The sequence below is a fragment of the Brachypodium distachyon genome, chromosome 1, assembly GCF_000005505.3.
Source record: "Brachypodium distachyon strain Bd21 chromosome 1, Brachypodium_distachyon_v3.0, whole genome shotgun sequence".
NCBI lineage: Eukaryota > Viridiplantae > Streptophyta > Magnoliopsida > Poales > Poaceae > Brachypodium > Brachypodium distachyon.
The window spans coordinates 42,969,531-42,990,440 of NC_016131.3; the positions used below are offsets into that span (position 1 = coordinate 42,969,531).

Genomic DNA, 20,910 nt, shown 5'->3' on the forward strand with positions numbered 1-20,910 from the left:
GCGGCGCTCGAGATCGAACCTTAGAGGGAGCACTCTAGCCCTCTCCCCTTGAATTTATTCAAGTTGAGAGTGAATGATACATGCCCCCATGGAGGGTATTTATAGCCTAGGGGTCCATGACAAAATACCATGGCTACCCTTTGAGGGAAAGAGAACAGTGGGGGCAAAATGGTAAAAGTGGTCCCTTGGTCCATAACTTTTGTGTCCACCATGAGGGGGAAAGTGAGGGTTGGTCCATGGTCCACCATGGACCAAAAGCCTCATCCCCACACCTTTCTTGTCCATTACTCTAGATCATTCCACCCTTTGACCATGGCATGAGAGGCTTGACTTGTTGACTTGTCTTCCTTTGACACGTAGGATTCACTGCGCCATACAGGCGTCTTGACTCACGCTTGGAAAATGTTGACTTAGTCGTCGCCACATAGGATTTACGGCCCGGCCCACATAAGGGTTTATTTTACTAGAACAGTAGCCCCCTTGAGCTGGAGGCATTGAGAATGCCTTCGGCTCAACCTTCGATGCGAGACTCTTGATTCATTTTCTTGTATTCGTGATGGTGTCTTTGATGGATTCCCTGGCGAGCTTCCTTGTGAGAAACGGGGGTACGTGGTGATTTTTCTACAAAGAACGGGAGCCTTGGAGGCGTTTCGGGTAAATTCCATGCCTACGGCGATTTTCCTTGCGAGAAATCAAGTTTTGGGAGGTATTTTAGCAAAAACCGGGACCCCAGGGTCCTCTCTGCGAGAAATCCGGTGTCCCGGAAGACCTTTTTGCAAAAATCAGGGGCCCTATGGGCCTCCCCGAAATTTCTGAGGTCTTAGTGGCAATTCTCCCGAAATCTTGGGCTTTTTTGCAAATTTACCTGAACCTTGCCGGCCGGGCTAGCACTGCACGTGCGCAAACGCGAGCTAGGCTGCAAGCGGGGCCACCTCCGGGAGGCTCTCCTCAGTTTTTTTTTGGCTGGCTTCTTTGGGCCGTTACTGGGCCGGGGCTCAGCTAGGCCCGATACCGGTTCGGTTTTACGTAAGGGGACCCGACAGCTACGCGCGACTGGGCGCCCTAGATCGGATGGCCACAGGTCGTCTTCTTCCTTCGTACGGGGAGGGACCGGTCGGTCCTTGCTTTTGCCTTTGCAGGCAGCGCTCGTCACCGGCGGTGACGCCGGCACGGCCGGGGCACGAGGCCCGAGCGGGGGGCGCCCTTCTTCAACCAGGCCGGCCTCCTTTTAGGAAAAGGCAAAGCTCCCCCTGCCCATTTTTTCCTCTTCTTTTCTTGTTCCTTGTAGAGAAGGACGGCGAGGTGTCGCCGCACCATTGGCCCGACCCGGATGCCTAGGAGCTCCGGCGGCCTATAAAATGGCACCCCCGGGCATTGAGGAGGCTCACACCATGCTTGTTTGATTTGTACAGCGTCGAAGACGAGTTCGGTGACGCCCGACATTTCTTCGAGAGGTTGGTGTTTTGTAGGGGCCTCGCAGGGGCATTAGCCACTCTTTAGCAGCGGCGGAGGTCGCGTTGGTGGCCGAGGAGCCGCCGTGGAAGCTTCTCGTCGTCGAGCCTTTGTGGTTACACGGAGTACGCCCGAGGCCGCTTGGAGCGAGGTGCCGGTCATGCCTAAAAGTGCTGCCGGGAGACCCTTGCCGTCGGCCGCGTCCTTCCTGCTCGTGTGAGGGTAAGAGGAGTCCCGTGGCATGAGCTTCGACGCTCCTTGGTCGTCGGCGGGGCTTGCGAGCATTTCGTCGAACATCTTAGTTGCGCCGCGGGCTTGCGGGGACGGCGGGCGCGGCTCAAGCTCGGCGCGTCGCGGGCATGGCCGAGGCAATGCCTGACGGGCGCGAGCACTTCACAGGCATGGGCGGCACTCGAGCGCGCGACCTGGCAGAGCCGGGCGCGGGCACGGGCGACACTCGCGCGCGCCGTGCGACCACGGGTGAGGCGCGCGTGGCTTAGCGCAACGCGAGCACGGCACGGGCATGGGCGACGCGCACATGCGGCCTAACGCAGCGCGAGCACGTCGCGGGCGCACGTAGCGCGGGTACGGGCGAGGCGCGCGCGCGGCGGGGCGCAGCACGGGCACGGCGCAGGCACGAGCGATGCGGGCGCGTGGCTTGGCACAGCACGAGCGAGGCGTGGGGGTGCGAGTGTAGCGCGGCGTGGCGGGAGCGCGGGCATGGCCGGGGCGCGGAGCGGCAGGATGGGCGCCACGCGGTTGGAGCGCGGGCACGGTCAGGGCGCGACGCAGCGCGGCGGGAGCGTGGGCACAGTTGGGGCGCGACGCGGCGGGAGCGCGAGCGCGGACGCATGCTGCCGAGCACCCTGCGGGTGCGGGTGGACGTTCATCCGGCCTCCCTTCCCCTTTTTTTTGGGGGGGGGGGGGCCTCGTAGGTGGGCCGAGGGGCTTAGGTCCAAAGAACCTAGCTCCACCTCCTTTTTTTTGCTTGGGCGGCGTGGGAGCTTGGTCCTTTTTTTTGTTGATTCCTTTCAGAATTTTCCGCACTTTTGCTAATTCTTGGCGGATCTTTTTCTCGCAGGTGAGATGGGGGACCCGATGTCGAGCGTCCAGCCGGTGAGCCGTCGAGGGGGCCTTCCAAGGGGTCCGCGGCGCAGCTTGCGGCGAACCGGCCGTCATGGAAGAAGAAGGTCTCCTTCCGCCCTCGTGGTGGTCCTCCCTTGGTCCCGACGGCGCTGGTGGACGGTGGAGGTTGGGCACATGACCACCTTCTTCCTTCGTCGATGAGCCCCGAGGACCTTGCCCAGCTGAAGCAGGCGGGATACTTCCCCAAGGGGGACGGTATCCTGCCCGATGGCGAGGAGGTTAGGCTCGACCAACGGCGGCGTCCGGGATGCATCGTGGCATTCTCGGCTTGGTTCCACGCCGGCCTGTGTGTGCCTGTCCACCCCTTCTTGCTGGAGTTCCTGGAGTGGTACGACATCGAGTTGGCCCAGCTTCACCCGTCGACGATCGTGAGGTTGAACATTTTCAGGTGGCTGTGTGAGACGGCGCTTCACGAGGAGCCTTTGATGAAGCTTCTGCTGTTCTACTTCACCGTGGAGGTGAGGGAGTTGCTCACTCCGGACGGCTTTGCGCTGAGCGCCTTTGGTTCAGTGAACCTGAGGCTTCGTTCCGGCTTTGGGGACAACTTCCTGCTCATGCCGGGGAAGAGCGCGGAGAGGTTGTTCGTCAAGTGAGAGTCCTAGTGGTTTCTCCTTCGGGCCTTGAAGACCCTTCTTCGGCACACGGGGGATCTCCCTCGGCACTCTGGGGCCGGAGGCCTCAGGGAGGTGTCTCACCCCGGCGATCCTCGGTCGGCCGACCTCTAGAAGGGGGCCAAGATCAAGGAGGTGTCCGCCGAGAGGAGCTTTCGTGACCTCATGGAGGAGATGGTGATGGCGGGGCGCTTCATGATGAGGAGTCGTCCGAGGTCCGAGATTGGGATCCCTCGATCTTTCCGTCCTCCACAGCTTGTCACCACACGTGAGTGTCACTCCTCTCCCCTTTGCGCTTTGATTGTTTTCCCTTGTGAAGGTACTTAACAATTTTGGCTTGTCTTTTTCAGCGACGTTTTCCGAGGAGAGGGCGGCGTTGTGGGCCGCACAACTGATAGGTCCGTATGGCGAACCGGAGCACCGCGACTACGAGACCAAGATCAGCCAGGGGGGATGCCACAACATCATCGCGAAGTGCTTCGGGAAGATGGTGCCGATGCGACAGGACCCGAAGCTTGGTCGCCTTCTCCGAGTGGGCGATCGCTACTCCCGCTTGGCTACACCGTTGATGTTAGCAGTGGGGTCCAAGTTACGGGACTCTTGCGAGAAGGCGAAGGTGGGAACGGCGGTGTTGGGCTTGGCGGTGCCTGTCGCGCTGGTCCCCAAGATACCTCGCCCGTCGAGTGGATGCAAGAGGAAAGCTCCCCCGGCTCCTTCTCCTTTCCTTGACTACGCCCCGGCGGATTCGGCAGATCCCGTTGTGGGCGAGTCGAGGTCCCCCCTGAGGGTGACCTTGGACCTGCACATGAAGGGGAAGATTGGACTTGAGCAAGTTCTTCCTCCTTCAAGTCACGAGGTTGAGGTTTTCACTCGCGAGATGGGGCTTCGGCTTCGGAGCGACTTAGTGGTGGAGTTGTCGACCGGAGCCAGCGGTGCGGGCGTCCAGGTGTTCTCCATTGGTCGCGAGCGTCCCGAGGAGGATGCTCCTACCTCGGGTGAGTACCCTTCTCTTTTGGTCACGTCATTCTTTTTCCGAATGATTTTGACATGATCTCCTTGGTTTGTTTTTAGGTGTGAGGGTCGTGGAGCCCGGGGTTCTTGAGTGCGAGCCCCCGACTCAAGCGAGGGATGGAGCACTTCCGACGACCGAGGATGGAGCAAGAGACCCTTTCATGACACTGGAGCTGGTGAGCATCCGTGACGTATCTCCCTTGGTCCTTCGGGTTAGCTTTGTGCTAACTCCATCTTTTTTGTAGGTGAGGGGTTTGGTCGAGGCCGTGGGTGCCCTTCCTGCCCTCAAGACTCAGGTGGGGGCACTTTCCGCTGCTTTGGACGTGGAGATGTCCAAGTCTACCCTTGCCTTGAGGGAGTTGGCTTCGGAGAGGGTGCGGCGCGAGGCCATGGAGGCCGAGCTTTCCCGCGTTTCGGTGAAGCTCGTGGCCGCGGAGACCAGGGCTCAACTTGTTGAGGAGCGCCAGAAGGACGAGATTACGAGGACCCGTCGAGTTGAGGAGAACTTGGTGGTGGCCAACCTTGATAGGGAGTATGCCCGTGCGGAGGCTGCTTCCCTTAAGGTGGAGTTGGCGGCAGCGGGTGACGGTCCGATGCTTGCTCCTCGTGCTCGCCCTCCTCCGGATCGTCCTACCGAGGTGGTTTCGCTTTTACTTGCTCAGGCCACCGAGATTCGGGAGACAATGATTTTGCTTGAGGAGTGTTCCCTAGCCGGATCTTCCTCCGTGTCGTATGGAGGATGAGGCGAGCAGGGTGCTTACTTCCCAGGTGGAGCTCATTGAGCCTACCGTGAAGAACTGCCTCCTGAATACGGGTGCCCGACTTGTTTCGTCGGCGGTTGAGGTAGTCCTGGACGGCAGTGCCGGGATGAGCGGACTTGAGGGCGAGATGTCTCACGGGGCGAAGAAGTTTCTGGCGGACCAGGGTGCTCCTCTTCGCGCTCAGGCTCGACGCTTCGTGCGTTGCCTTGAGCCTGCTCTTTCAGGAGGGTGACGGTGAGGTGTGAGCCTCGTCGCCCTCGGAGGTGGTGATGTACCTCAGCTGCTTACTTATGCGATGTTGCATATCTCCACTTGACTTACCCTCATGGCTAGCATGTTTAGGCTCTTAGTCGTAGAGGTTGTAAGGCAGCATTTTTGTTGTGTTTCATGCTTCACTATGTAGTCAACATTATCGGAAATGTTAACTTAGCTCAGCATGTATTTCTCATGTTTCACCATGTAGTCGACATTATCGGAAATGTTAACTTGACTCAACATGTGTTTCTTGGAGTACTATATTTCCTTCTTGTGAAGTATTATATTTCCTCAGTTTATACAGCTCACGATCGTTTGCTATGATTGCACTTTTGTGTTATCAATTGTTGTCGCCGTTGGGATACGACTCGGCTTCGGCGCCTTAGGCCATGGTTACGAGCCATGAGTCCTAGTACCCTTGTGAGGGTCGTTATCGATATGCCGGTAGTGATCCGGACATTTCGACCTGCCGTTCGGAAAATTTCATGCGGAATTTTCCCTCTTCGGACTTTAGGAAGCTATGCTTTCCCGCGATTATTATGGAGCCTTAACCTGGTTACTATTATGCAGGCCCGTGCACGACGTCTCGCATACGGGTAGCATGGATCTCCGAGGTAAGTAAGCTCATGCATAACTCGCTTATTTACGGTTCCCCTTAAATGCGTTACAGGAGCTTCCGGCCCTCGTGGGACTTGGTTCTACCTTATGGATGGCCTCGAGGCACGCTAGGATCCACCAAGAAACAAGTCGGTAGTAGCGACCTATGTCCGTGGACATTTTTTAGAGGATGCTCGGGCCAACGGAGGCCTTTCCGTGTCCTCGGTGAGCGGCACAGGGGCAGCGGCTCTTTTACGAAGATGAGTCGTGTGAGTGTCTCGTGTCACTCTTAATTTTTTTCTCAAGGACTCGCTTTATTGATCCTTGCTTCCTTGTCATAAAGTATGGCCCGATGGGCACTTACAAGCCTTATGTAGACGCGGCCTCGTTGGCGCTTACGATCCCTCGAAGTTTCGTAGGGTAAAGGCCGGTTGGGCGCTGATAGGCTCCTTTTGGGAGCGGCAAGGATTGCCCTTGAAGGTCCTCCTTAGGCGTAGAAACGCCGGAGCTTGTCACCATTCCAGGCATGGACAAGGTTTTGTCCTTTCATATTCTGGAGGTGGTATGCACCATTTCCCAATACTGCGGCGATGCGGTATGGTCATTCCCATTTAGGGTCCAGTTTGCGCTGGAGCGTTGGGTCGACATTCTTTTTCAACACGAGATCTCCTTGGGAGAAGGCTCGTTCCCGCACCCTTGTGTTGTAGAAGCGTGCGGCGCTTTGCTCGTAGACGGCGTGCCTCATGAGGGCTTTGTCACGAGCTTCTTCCACAAGATCGACGGCCGTCTTGTGATGCTCTTCATTTTTGATGAAGGCAATTGGGGTGGCTTCTTGGAGCCTTTCGACCCGAGGTGAGCGGAACTCGACCTCGGCGGGAAGAACTGCTTCGGCTCCATACACCAAAGAGAATGGTGTTCGGCCCGTTGAACGGCTAACGGAGGTGCGTATGTCCCAAACCACGCTAGCGAGTTCATCTCCCCATGCTCCCCTTGCTTTGCTAACCGTGTGCTTTATCCTTTGGCGGAGTCCTTGGAGGATTAGTCCATTTGCCCTTTCGCATGCGCCGTTGCTCTTGGGGTAAGCTACGGATGCGAAGTGCAACTTGATCTCGAGGCATTCATAGAATTTGATGAATTCCGCACAGTCGAACTATTTGCCGTTATCCATGGTTAGCTCTCGCGGGACGCCATATCGACATATGATGTTTTCTTAGAAAAAATTCTTGACGGCCTGTGACGTGATTTTGCCAAGCGGCACTGCTTCTATCCATTTGGAGAAATAATCAATTGTCACCACGAGGTACTTGCAGCCGCGTTGCATGCGGGTTAAGGCCCGAGAAGGTCCATTCCCCAGCGTGCCAATGGCCATGTTATCGGGATGTTCTTCAGGAAAGTCACGGGCGCATGGATTGACTTAGCCATTCTCTGGCAAACTTCGCATTTCCGCAATATGGTGATTGCATCCTGCACCATGGTGGGCTAATAGAATCCCTGACGTAGGGCTTTTGCCGCGGTGGCTCTTGGCGCAAGATGGTGGCCGCATATTCTTGAATGGATTTTCGTGAGGAGCTCGGCTCCTCGGTCAGGAGTTATGCATTTAAGCAATGCGGCCGCTCATTTCTTATATAGTATGCCGTCAAGGAGGACGTACATCTTGGCTTTTGCGAGAAGAGTTTTGGTGCTTGGGCCTTCCGCTTCTTCATCCACCTCGCCTTTCAAGGCGCGGATAATCGGTGTCATCCAAGAGGGTGGAGTGTCGATGACCATGCTGGTCTTTGAAGCTTTGCCAAGGGCGTCAGCTTCTTCCTTTATGGATGGGGCGCGAATTACTTCGAAGAATGCACCGGGTGGCAGCAGTTCTTTGGAACCGGGCGTTCAGGCTAACCTGTCAGCCAGGTGATTTTCTCCTCGTGGGATGCGTCGCGCCTCCATGCTCAGGAAATACCGTTCCATCTTGCGAACTTCTTCGATATATTTCTCCATCCTTTCATCAAGGCATTGATATGACTTGTCCATTTGGTTTATCACCAGTTGGAAGTCTCCTTGGATGAGAAGGCGTTGGACTCCCATCGCCTTGGCCAGTTGAAGCCCGAGAAGTAGCGCCTCATATTCTGCCATATTGTTGGTGACGTTGAAGTCAAGATGGGCGGCGTACTCCAAGATCTTGCCTTCGGGGCTGATGAGTATGACTCCAGCCCCGGCGCCGTCGAGGCGCTTGGAGCCATCAACCTCATTGTCCAATGTGGTTCGGGGGGCTCGATCTTGGATGCGATTTCTTCGGTCGGGGTTAGTGGAGCATGCCACTCGGCCACAAAGTCAGCCAGGACTTGGGATTTTATGGCAGTTCTCGCTGTGAGTTCCAGCGAGAAGGGGGCCAATTCCGTTGCCCATTTGACGATTCTTCCGGCGGCCTCCTTATTGCCGAAGACTTGCTTGAGTGGGAAGGTAGTTGGCACCATGATGGCGTGGCCCATGAAGTAATGACGGAGTTTTCGAGAGGCCATGAGGAGGGCGTATGCGATCTTCTCGATCTGGGTGTATCGACCCTTTGCTCCTCCCAAGGCTTCGCTCACGTAATATACTGGGCGTTGTGACCCGTCTTCTTCCTTCACGAGTGTTGCGCTTACGGCGACCGGGGTCGCGGCAAGGTATAGGAGCAAAGGCGCCCCCTGCTTTGGGCTCATGAGAAGCGGAGGGGTCGACAAATAGGTCTTGAGCTCTTCGAAGGCCCTTTGAGCTTCGTCGGTCCACTCAAACTTGTCGAGGCTTCTCAAGGCTTTGAAAAAAGGAAGAAGACCCTTCTCGGCTGACCGAGCGACGAATCGCCCCAAGGCCGCCATTCTTCCCACTAGGCGTTGCACATCTTTGACGGAGCGAGGAGGCTCCATCTCCATGATGGCCCAGATTTTCTCCAGGTTGGCCTCGATCGCTCGTTGAGAGACGAGGAAGCTCAAGAGTTTTCCTCCTCGAACTCCGAATGCGCACTTCTCCGGATTGAGCTTCACGCCATACTTGCGGAGATTGTCGAAGGTTTCTTGCAGGTCCTTGGGATGGGTCTTCGCAATTTGACTTTTGATAACGACATCGTCAGCGTAGACTTCGGCGTTTCTCCCCAATTGTTCTTTGAGGATGAGGCTGACGAGGTGGTGGAAAGTTGCGCCGGCGATCCTCAAACCAAAAGGCATTCTGCGATAGCAGAAGGTGCCGATGGGAGTGATGAAGTTGGTCTTTTCCTCGTCTTCCCTGGCCATGTGGACTTGGTGATACCCTGAATAGGCGTCCAAGAAGCTCAACTTTTCGCATCCCGCCGTGGAGTCGACCAGTTGGTCGAACCGAGGGAGCGGGTAGTCATCCTTGGGACACGTCTTGTTGGCTTTTTTTACCAAGATAAAGTCGATACACATTCGCCACTTGCCGTTGGCTTTTTTTACCAAGATCGGATTGGCTAACCACTCGGGGTGCCAAACTTTTCGGATGAGACTGACGTTGGAAAGTTTGGCAATTTCTTGCTTGATGACTTCGCTTCGCTCGGTGGAGAGCTTCCGAAGCTTTTGCTTTACGGGAGCTTTGACGGGTCTCACGGCGAGGCGATGTTCCATGATGTCGCACAGGACTCCTCCCATATCGGAAGGTGACCAAGCGAAGAGATCGGAATTCTTTCGAAACAGGTCAACAAGTTCGTCCTCGAGTTTACTCGGGAGGTCGGCTCCAATCAGCGCTCCGGGTGATTGGTTTCGGATGCTCCCGCGTTCGAAAGCATGTTAATAATCTTGGATGATTCTCCCTTTTTGGCGCACTTGGTCTCATGGCGGTAGAGTGTCTTCCTATCGGAAGATTGCTCGTCGCGGACCGTTATCACGCCCTTCGGGTCTGGGATCTTCATGCACAAGAAGTTGTGGTGGATGGCGGCGCGGTTTAGCGTCGTTCTCCCGAGGATGGCGTTAAAGGAGGCTTCCATATCCACCACGTCGAAGCGCACGAGCTCGGTCCGATGATTTGTGGCATCTCCGAAGGTCGTGAGGAGCTCAATTTGTCCGAGTGGCTGAATGGACTTCCCTGGCACGAAGCCGGTGAGGGGATAAAGGGATGGCTGCAGCGAGCCGTTCTTGTATCCCCCTTGTGGCTCCACCAACTTCTTCAATGTGCTCAGATATAGGATGTCGGCGCGGTTTAGCGTCGTTCTCCCGAGGATGGCGTTAAAGGAGGCTTCAATATCCACCACGTCGAAGCGCACGAACTCGGTCCGATGATTTGTGGCATCTCCGAAGGTCGTGAGGAGCTCAATTTGTGCGAGTGGCTGAATAGACTTCCCTGGCATGAAGCCGGTGAGGGGATAAAGGGATGGTTGCAGCGAGCCGTTCTTGTATCCCCCTTGTGGCTCCACCAACTTCTTCAATGTGCTCAGATATAGGATGTCGGCGGAGCTTCCGCCATCCACAAGAATCTTCTTGAGCTCGCAATTGGCTACGATCGTTGTTACGAAGAGGGCGTCGTTGTGCGGGAAGCGTATCCCCTTGGCGTCTTCCTCGGTGAAGGCTATTGGCACGCTCGCCCACTTGGGTGGCGGTGTCGGGTGAAGGTTCCCATGACGTTGACTTCGCAACCATACTCCCTGCGTTGCCGCTTCGATCCGTGTCCCGTGGCGGAGCCCCTGAATATCACTCCGACCTGATGCGCGGGTTCCTGAAACGGGAGGTTATCCTCCTTGGGTGCTGGGTCAGTGACAAGGACGTTGGCGGGGCGTGGAGCCTCGGCTGTCTTCTCATCCTTGCGCCGGGCTTGCATTCGTGCCTGGAACTCTTCGCGAGCCGCAATGAGAGTGCTGCACTCTTCGGTGCTGTGGCTTGCCGAGTTGTGGATGAGGCATCTCCCAGTTCCTCCCTCGGCGAGGCGAGGTGGCTTCTTGGGTTGCCAAGTCTTTTGGAATGGTGCTTGTCCTTCGACGGCGAAGATCTTCCGGGCTTGGTCGCCGGGGGCCTTTTTCCCCCACCTCCTTTTCTTCTTGGAAGACGAAGTGGGTGCAGGGGGTTTGTCGGACGAGGGAGTTCCTTCAGGAGCGGTGCGCGGTGCGTCTTTTTTGGCAATGGCCCCATCTTCGCCCCGGGCGTATTCTTGCTAGATTCGATAGAGCTCATCGGTCATCTACGGAGGGTTGCGACTTAGGGCCCGATTCACTTCTCCTTGGAGAAGGTCTTGCATGCATGCGTCGATCACGATGGTCGACGGTGGGTTGGCGATTTGGCTTCATACCTTCACAAAGCGATGGAAAAAGCTTCGGAGGGATTCCTCCGGCTTTTGTTTCACGGCGTATAGCTCGTGAGCCTGCACGGGTTTTTTGAAGTTTTCCTGAAAGTTGGCGATGAAGACCTTTTGGAGACGCTCCCACGAGTGCACGGAGTTCTTCCGCAGGTTATAAAACCAAGTTTGCGCCATCCCGGTGAGCGCGAGCAGAAAGAGGTTGCACATCTCAACGGGACCTCCCCCGGCGGCCCGTATGGCGATGGAGTAGACATCCAAGAATTGAAAAGGATTCGATTCCCCGTCGTACGGCTGTATTGTAGGCGGCTTGAAACTTGGCGAAAAAGGCACGTCTTGGATCTCCCGCATGAGTGGGTTGCAAGTCGGCCGATTCTTCCGGTTCCTTTGGTGGCGAGGTCCTCCCTTGTCAGAGTCGCTTTCGTCGCTAGAGGGATCGCTCAGAGAATGATCTCGGCGTTTTCTTGGGGGATCGGAGCATCAACGGGAATTCCTTTCGCCGCCGGCACGGGCTCCGGACTCCACCACTTGCTCGTTCCCATGCACGCTGGGGTCTCGTTCCCCGCGAGGCACAGCTTGAGGCGGTACCTGGTTGCCACCTTGCTCCACCCCAACGGGGGGAGCAAGGGGCGCTTGCGGGGCATTCGCATAGCGAGGTTGCTGTTGAGCGTGTGCGACTTGGAGAGCGCCTTGCAGCGAAAGCCCCTAATAAGGATGATACCAGGGAGCTTCATGGGCGATCGCGGAGAGCGCCAGCGGAGGCAATCCCGGGTTGGAGGGGTCGTAGGCTGGGACTCCTTGGTTTTCTGGCACGGATCCTCCTGACGCCACATTGTTTCTTCTTGTAGGTTTCGAGGGCAAGGTCACTACCGGTTGAAGGGAAGGTGGTGCGAAGCCCATCGAGCAAGGTATGCCGAGTTCCGTATCCCCTGCGGGGGCGGCAACCGTAGGCAGCTCACCGATCCTTGCCACCACGTTGGTGAGTGTCGAGGGAACGCCTACGACGGTTTTGAGTACCTCGGTTCCTTCCGGGACGGTCGGGAGCGAAGGGGCGGCGACGACCTCCGTCGTAGCGGCCATGCTTGCGGCGACGTCCGGATTGGTGAGGATTCCTTCTTCCTCGGGAGCCCTCGAAGCACTTGCTTTCTTCGTTTGTAACCGTGTAGACTTCGCGGCAAGTTGGACACCTAATGAAGTAGGCTTCGTCGGGGACATTAAATCTTCAATTGCGGCAAGAGTTCCCCACGGTCGGCGCCACTGTTGTTGTTCTTGACAACAATTAGAGTAAGGGTGCCAATGCTCGATGGCACAAGTGCGGGTGTAAAAATAATGCGTGTACGCCGGCCTTATAGCGAAGGTCGCCGTAAACTTGGACAAGTTGACACGTCGATATTTTTTGAATAGGTTCGGTCGACCCTGCAGGTACGACTTAATTCTATGTTAGGAAAGGCTTCAAGGGGGTTGTTAGCCGGGTGCTTGGGCCGAGCGGATCTCCCCAAGTCACCTTTAGCGAGAGATTCGTCGGGGCCACCTCGTACTTGGACCAAACGCGTCTTTTCCAAGTATCGAGGTTAGGATACCCTCGGAACTCTAACCCAACTCCTTCTCCTTTGAACCCGTGCTAACCAAGGTTAGCTCGGAGCCTCGAAACTAGAGTTCCTTAGAAGGCTTCCTCGTGGCCGGTCGACTTTCAGTCGAGAGCGAACCTTAGAGGGAGTACTCTAGCCCTCTCCCCTTGAGTTTATTCAAGTTGAGAGTGAATGGTACATGGTCCCATGGGGGGTATTTATAGTTTAGGGGTCCATGACAAAAGATCATGACTACCCTTGAGGGAGAGAGAAAAGTAGGGCAAAATGGTAAAAGTTGTTCCTTGGTCCATAACTTTTGTGTGCACCGGGAGGGGGAAAGTGAAGGTTGGTTCATGGTCCACTATGGACCAAACGCCTCATCCCCACACCTTTATTGCCCCGTACTCTAGCTGATTCCACCTTTAGACCATGGCATGAGAGGCTTGACTTGTTGACTTCTCTCATTTGACACGTAGGATTGACTGACTTCTCTCATTTGACACGTAGGATTGACTGCGCCATGCGGGCGTCTTGACTCACGCTTAGAAAATGTTGACTTAGTCGTCGCCGCGTAGGATTCACGGTCCGGCCCATATAAAGACTTTATTTTGCTACAACAGTTTCTTATTTACGTCCTATGAAAACAAATTGCTATCTGAATCAAATCGAGGAGTGATTCTAATAGGATGAAATTCACATTTGACTATTATGGAGGGGAACTATACATGTAAGGATATCGGAGTCATTTTTCTTTTTAAAAACATAAGTATATCTTTATTAAGCCCTCGTACAGTCGTACTAGTACCTCAACGTCTTAAGGCTGTGGAAGCATAACCTAACATGCACTGGACAATGAAATACCGGAACTAGAGGCTGCAAAACATGAGTTGGGCATAGTAGTAATCCCTCTTTTGTATTTGGTTTATTTTTGTATTACGTTGTGCGACCCATGATTTGTATATAACTCTGTAATGAAATGGTTGTATGTATCGCTCCGATGAAGTGGCATGGAAAGGTTCTCCTTTTTTTTTAAAAAAAAGGTAGTAATCCTAGTTTTTATTGTCCTCTCAATCAAGAACGATGACTCTGCGAATCGGAACAACGTTGTGCATTAATCAATTTAATACTTTCTCCGTTGCGTAATTCTTATCTCAAATTTGCTCAAAAATGAATTTATCTATTTTTATAAAGTGTCTAGAAGTATGGAACTGAAGGAGTATAACTTACTGTTAATCACACCACTTACAGAAGAAAATTGAATCCTTTTTATACACGAGAAGGGCTAAGAACAGAACTTGGCGGGCATATATGTGTACACAAGAATATTAATTAGTTACATATAGTACTACTGAGTACTAATAATTTCTAAAAATTCCATCCATTACAAACACCTCCATATATTCCCCGTGTAGTCGTGATTGATCTGTCAGTCAGTACCCGGCTATCTCGGACCCGCTCTGCTTGCTGTTGTTGTTCTTCGAGCTCTTCTTCTGGTACTTGTCTTTGATCCACTGGAACCCGTGCTGTGTGCCCTCCTTCACTTTCCTCAGCCCGGTCGCGGCGGCCGCCTTGGTCTTCTCCACGCCGCCGCCCTGCTTCTTCCCGTCGCTGCCGCTGCTGCGCGCTCGCGGGCTCGGGTCGGCGCCGGTGTCCCATTGGTCCGCCCACGACGTTCCGAACGAGCTGTTCCGCTGCATCTCGGCCACAAAAGAACAACCGCAGGCGCGACAGAACTCTGTTGCTCTCGGGAACCAAGGAAAGGATCGATGGTTGCGTTGCTCTTGTGGTCACCGAAGAAGAACAAGAAACGGAGGGGTTTATATAGGCGGGGAATTCAAGCGGAAGGTTAGAAGAATGGTTGGGTTTGACAGTCGACAGATAAATCTAGTGGCGGAGGCGCGAGATGCTCATCCATGACGCTTTTGTCTACGCGTTCTAGAACGGCTTTGAACCTTGGAGTTGAAGGTGTGCCTTGGACCAGGAAGCTGCGCTGACTAGGCACCACAAGGTGAAGCTTCCTGGGTTGGGTTCGCTATGGGTTGACACCGATCTGTGGAAGCCAAGTGAACGCAGGACGACATTTCTTTACGGGCGATAGAAAGTGCTTTCGGTACACGAGAACAAACTCTGAAAGGGGCTCCGAGATCCTTTCAGAGGGTTTGGCAAGCAAGAATTTTTCATGCTCTGCCGTGGAGATAGAAAGCGCTTTCCTTTTTGGCTGTATGCTGTCTGTTTTGCCGCCGACGGCGCCAGCAGACGCGGTGACGCAGTGGTCGGCGAATAACTTGTGGAAGCCGCTCTTCCCTGCAGCCGAAAGCACGCGTCCGAACATCACATCAACACGTCTTGGGCGGACCCAGAAAAAAACTCAAGAGGGGGCAAAAATATATGGCCATATATTCTGGTGTGCATAGCTCAGAAGGCAAGCATCCATACAAACTAAATTATATGCATTATTCATACGAAAAGATGTTTTTATAGTGATATGAAGAAAATACCTCGTTCCAAAGTTGTAAAAGATAACATCGACACATCTTTCTAAGTTCTAACAAGCTAGCCTACAACCTGCAAGAAGAAAAGGATGTTCAATTTACCTTTCGTTTCATCCCACGACGATCTTTCACCTCGTGAAAACGTTTAACTATCACTTCACTGGGAATTATGTCTAGCAACTCTTTCTCTACAAAGCAAATAAGGCTATGGTTCATAAAATCATCGCTGATTTTGTTACGGAGAGCATTTTTGACGATCTTCATAGCTAAGAAGCACCTCTCAACGGTTGCAGTGGCAACGGGCAGCGTTAATGCTAACTTTACAAGTCAGTAAACTAAAGGATAAGAAGTATATATGCTTCTTTGTAGTCACCATCAGCTCAGCCAGATCAACAATATTTTCCAAGCTAGAAAACCTTGTATCATGGGTTACATTATCCAAGTAGAGATGAAGTTCATGCTCAAGAATCGTCAAATAGTTGAAGTCATGAGGATAAAACTGAGCCAATTTCAGCAACTTCTGATCATTGAAGTGATAAAAGTGACCACTTAGACTCAAAGCATGCATACAACAAAGCAACTCAGAATTTGTATTAATGAATCTGCCATTTAACTCTTCTACCAACATGTCTAGGACAGCAAAGAAACAATCAATCCGATAATGATGTTCATTGTTAATACCAGTCCTTTGTCTTATCTTCTTTGGATTCACACAATCACTTCTCATGTCCATCATTGAGATGTCATATTTCTCACAAAAAGAACATACCTTGCTCAGAAGATCATTCCAACCTTGCTCAGATCTAAGATTTTGTAGCTCTCTCTTTGTAGATTCCACATTTGACATGGCATTGACAAAGTCAATATCCTCTCTCTGAAATATTTTTGATAGCCCATTTGTCAAAGCAAATATAATCATCATCATGTGTAGATAGAATACAGAGTCAAATGATTGAAAATATTTCAAAATTCCACGGGCTTAACGTTTCTTAATAGGATCTGAACCATCTTCCTCAACATATTCAAGCACTTTAACAACTGAAGGGAACATCTTTGACAAACCTACCAAAGTTCTGTATTGAGAATTCCATCTAGTATCTCCCGGCCTTTGAAGAGAAATCTCTTGATTTAGTCCACTTCCTGTAGCAATTGCTTTTCTTCTTCTTGATGATTCTCTCTAAGTTTATCCATTCTCTTGCAAGATGATCCAACAACATTCACCGTAAGTGATGTCATATCAAAAAAAATCTCCAACATCAATTATTTTCTTTGCAATAGCCACGGCAGCCAAGTTAAGCTTGTGGGCAAAACAATGTACATAATAAGCTGAATTGTTCTCTCTCATAATTTTGGTTTGCAAACCATTAAACTCACCGGCCATGTTGCTTGCTCCATCATAACCCTGTCCTCTCACTTATTTTATACTTAAACCAAACTCGGCAATGATAAGATCAATTTCAGATTTCAGAAAAGTAGCTGTTGTCTCCTCCACATGAACAACACCAAACCTCTCTTTTGTCGGTCCACATTTACTCACATATCTTAAAACCACTGCCATATTTTCTTTGTCAGAAACATCCCGACGCTCATCAACCAATAAACTGAAGACATTAGTGCCAATTTCTTGCAAAATAGTTGACAAGATTTCTTTTACAAAACATTCAGTGATGCTTTTCTGAATTTTCGGAGACAACATTTGATTATTCTGTGGGGCATTTTTGAATGCCTTGGCTACAACATCGTTCTGACTAATAGTATACTCCATCAGCTGCCTATAATTTCCTTTATTTACTGACTCTTTCGATTCATCATGGCCACAAAATGGTTGCCCCTGATGCAGCAAGTATCTAGACACATCAATTGCAGCATTTACACGAATAAGATGCTCTGTTATTTCAACTTCACTTTGCTTATGCAAAGCTGCAGGAATTGATTGATCTATTTTCATTAGATCCTCACAATTTTTTAGTGCTCTGTTGTGGAAGCTACTATGATCACCCACATGAGTCAGAAATATTTCCTGCTTCTTCCAATTGCAATACACATCTACTACAAATGCATCATGTCCAGGTTTGTTACCTTTGATGTTGTCCCTGAACAAATAGCAGCACAAGCAATATGCCTTGTCCACTTCCTCGCTATACTCTAGCCAATTGCCACCATATTTATCATACCAATCAGCACTAAAATAGCGAGTGATCTGCCCAATTTTTCTAGGCTTAAACTTGGACGGACGAGGCCGATGAGGCCCTGATGTCAAGTATTTTTTTCCTTATATCCTCGTGCTGATTGACATTGTAATCTACAATCCTCTTCCTTTTAGATGGATCCCGAGGAAGTTTGTTCAAATCAACAAGTTCAGGCATATTATTAGCTGATTTTTTTTAAAAAAATCTCTCCATTATCTTCCTCTGCTTGCAAGAACGAAAACCTAAATCCCATTCATCCCAAGAAGGAGTACAAGTCAATTGATGAGACTAACTGACTAAGAAATTACAGGCAAGGCGATTGCAGGAGTTGGAGAAATTTCTGATCATACATTCTGAACTCTGAAGAACAGAAGAAAATCCTAGAATTGGGGGCGGGGCTCCAGAAATTGGGGGATGGCTCGTGGGTCGCGGCGTCCCTGCGTGCGGACAGGGAACAAATGCCTGCCCCTGTCTAGCTTGCTAGGAATGCGGACGGTTGGAGCGCCGGAGCCACGGAGGGTTACATGAGATGTTTTCTTTGCTTCAAAAACATGGGCCCTGCTACCACAAGCTAAAAAACATTTCGACCTTTCAAAATTGATGCTATGCAAAAGATGCACCTTCCCGCAGGGGTCCCGCATCTCTCGGCTTAGCTACACGTGCAGAGAGTTCGAAGAGTTTAAACAATAATCAGGGCAATTAGTCTGCAGCGTTAGTAAGTGGGTACTATGGTAGTCATGCCATCAAAATATAAATACTTATGCATTTCTTATGTAAGACCGTAATATACTGTATTTTAAATTAAGTATGATAATCCAAATAAGCATTATCTAAGATTGGGGACTAGATTGAACGGGTATTAGAAATTTGATTACTAGTGGTGCAATTTACTCAGAAATTTTCGCGACGTGCTGTCACATAGAGAAGTTTAGTTATTTTCGTGAAGTTTCAGCCACTTTTTTTATTTCTGTTATTTTGTATCTTTACAATACTTTTTTTTTTGCGATGATACTTCGTACAATTCTACTCCAGAGGAGTATACGAAGTGAGGGAACTTTCAAAATTTTCAAATTCAATCTAGATAGTCACTCGATCAAACCGTTCTCTCTAACCCTCTGCCTCTCTGCGAAGACGGAGTCGTGCGACAAGACAAAGGACCAGGATCTGTTTACGCGTATTCCGCTCTCCTCGATTTCATCAACGCGGATGACTCAAAAAATCGCGTGGCTTTTCTTCATGTCGTCTCGCGGCTCTCGTATCCCCCGCTGCCACCAGGCTCGATCCGACACAAAAGCATGTGGTGCCTGGCCCCTGGACGGAGAGGGATCCCCTGACTTAAAGTCACTGACATGTGGACCCGGCCCCACCTGTCAGTGACCAGTCAGGGGATCCAAAGTCCCCGCTGGACTAGCTTGCAGAAGTACAGTACTGCTGAAAAACGAGCAAACGTTTTCGGTATTCCGCAGAACATGTCTGAGATGGTCACATGCTCACATGGGCGCACAAGCACAAATTATATCGTATAAACAGCTCGATCTATACACATGCACTCCAAGTCTCCAATTAATTACTTCCTCCGTTTCATAATTCTTGTCACTTTTTAGAAATAGATACATTCATATTTGGGCAAATTTAAGATAAGAATTATGAAATGGAAGGAGTGCTGCGTATATATCTAAGTTAACAACAGAGCGTATCAAGAGGAGGGAGTACTGCGTATATATCCTAAGTTAACAACAAGCGTATCAAGAGCAAATTAAATAAGTGCTCGCAAAAATGGTTGTACTAACAACATCGAGAAACTACTACCACGACAACGCCAGCGCGAGCCCAGCGGCCATGGCTACACCAGCGAAGAAGCCGCTCCGCGCCCGTGAGAGCGCGCCAGCCGCGGCGCCGCTGTCCATCTCCCGGCTGCTGGTGGGCGTCGACGGCGTGACGCCCTTGAAATTAGGGTTCCCCCCGTAGAGGCTCTGGATCCCCACGACATCATCCGACGCCAGATCCACTTTCCTCGTCCTGGACGTGATGGTCGGGTACATGATGGCGCCCTCCACCGCCGAGTGTCCCAGCCCCAGCAGGTGGCCGATCTCGTGCACGGCCACCGACTCCAGGTCCACGGCGTCGTCCGCCTTGGCGCGGGACACGTCGCCGCCGGCCACCCACGCCTCCGCCGCGTCCAGGTGGAACCGCCCGTCCGTGGGCGAGAAGGCGTGCGCCAGCGTGCCCAGCGGGCCGTCGAACGCCTCCCCGTCCCCGTGCTCCCCGCCGTGGAACCCGATCGTGATGTCCGCGTCGCCCGCCGCATCCGTCGTCTCCGTGAAGTTGAGCGTCGTCGCCTCCGACCACCGCGCGAAGGCGCGCGCGAAGACCTGGCTCAGCGTGGCACGGTCGATGGTGGTGGCCGAGGTCGCCGTGATGGCGTATTTCAGGCTCTTCTTGGACCGCGGCCATGATGGGGATCCCGGGAAGTAGGAGTAGAGGTTCCGGCCGTGGATGGAGGCGGATTTCGCCATGGTGGAGGTGCCGTTGATGATGTCGGCGACGCCGCAGCGGGGGGACATCATCTTGGTCACCGTGGAGGGGTCCAGCTGGCCCGTGACGTCGAGCCCGAAGTTCTGCTGGTACGTCCTGATGGCCTGCTCCATGTCGGCGTCGAACATGTCGTTGAACTTGGAGTCGTTGGACGGCGGCGGCGTCGGGAGGTAGCCGAAGTGGCTCAGGTAGTCCTTGAGCTTGCCCAGGCCCTGCCTCTCGTCCCCGAAGTGGCACCCGGACAGGTTCTGGAACGCCGACCATGGGTTGTGAGAAAGCAGAGGCTTGAGGTCGTCAGGATCTGGGAGACCGGACGGTAATGAGGCGGCGGACACCGTCGAAGCTTGCAAGACGACGAGCACCATGGCCGCCGCAGCGGCGAGGAGAACCATGAGACGGGACGCGCTGCTGGTGCTGGCCATTGTAGCTCTCGCCAAGATGGATGGATGGATGAAGCTAGGAAACAAAATCAACCCGTGTTATAAAGCTTGACGAGTCCAAGGAAGGACTACTTGGTCAGCCGGCAGCCGCTCGCAGCCGGCTAAGAACACGCTTGGATGTTGGGTCCTTCTCCTTCTAGTAGTATTAAATCGTATAATGACTTGCAAAAGCTAATAATGCTGGGGACTTTGGTTGGGTCAAGACGGGAATTGGCCCCGTGATTGATTGTTCCATGTTGTAATAATCGTCAATACTGTGGTGATGTGCCTGGTGACCTGTTCCGGGGGGGAAGGTAGAAGGGGAGAAGTTTCCCTCCACTCGGTTGGACTAGTTTTATGTTGGTTTGTGCAAGTTGTTGAAAAGATGTTCTCAGAAAGCAATGATGTGTCCATGTTAAATTGTGAATACGTGGAAGCATGCGATTATAATATGCTGGTTTGACAGGGGATTTGGTTACTACCTAACAAGAGATGAATGGAAAGAGTCGTTGAAGTATGACAAGAACAACAAATTGGCTATTGGTAATGGGAGTGAGCAAGTTGTATTTGTAGCAGTTGAGGACTTTGGCTCAATCCCCTTGTCCAGAATGTACATCG

General features: G+C 52.3%; 1 protein-coding gene and 1 long non-coding RNA gene across 2 annotated transcripts; both read right to left on the bottom strand.

The window, feature by feature from the left end:
* Positions 1 to 13,860: 13,860 nt before the first annotated feature.
* Positions 13,861 to 14,607, bottom strand: LOC100823744. The gene has a single exon (XR_001407434.2). It is a non-coding gene; the product is annotated as an uncharacterized LOC100823744 (long non-coding RNA).
* Positions 14,608 to 18,896: 4,289 nt separating this feature from the next.
* On the bottom strand, positions 18,897 to 20,680 carry LOC100828046 (metalloendoproteinase 3-MMP). The gene has a single exon (XM_003560819.4). It carries the CDS (start codon positions 20,293 to 20,295, stop codon positions 19,144 to 19,146), a length of 1,152 nt encoding a protein of 383 aa, XP_003560867.1. The 5' UTR covers positions 20,296 to 20,680; the 3' UTR covers positions 18,897 to 19,143.
* Between the last annotated feature and the right edge of the window lie 230 nt (positions 20,681 to 20,910).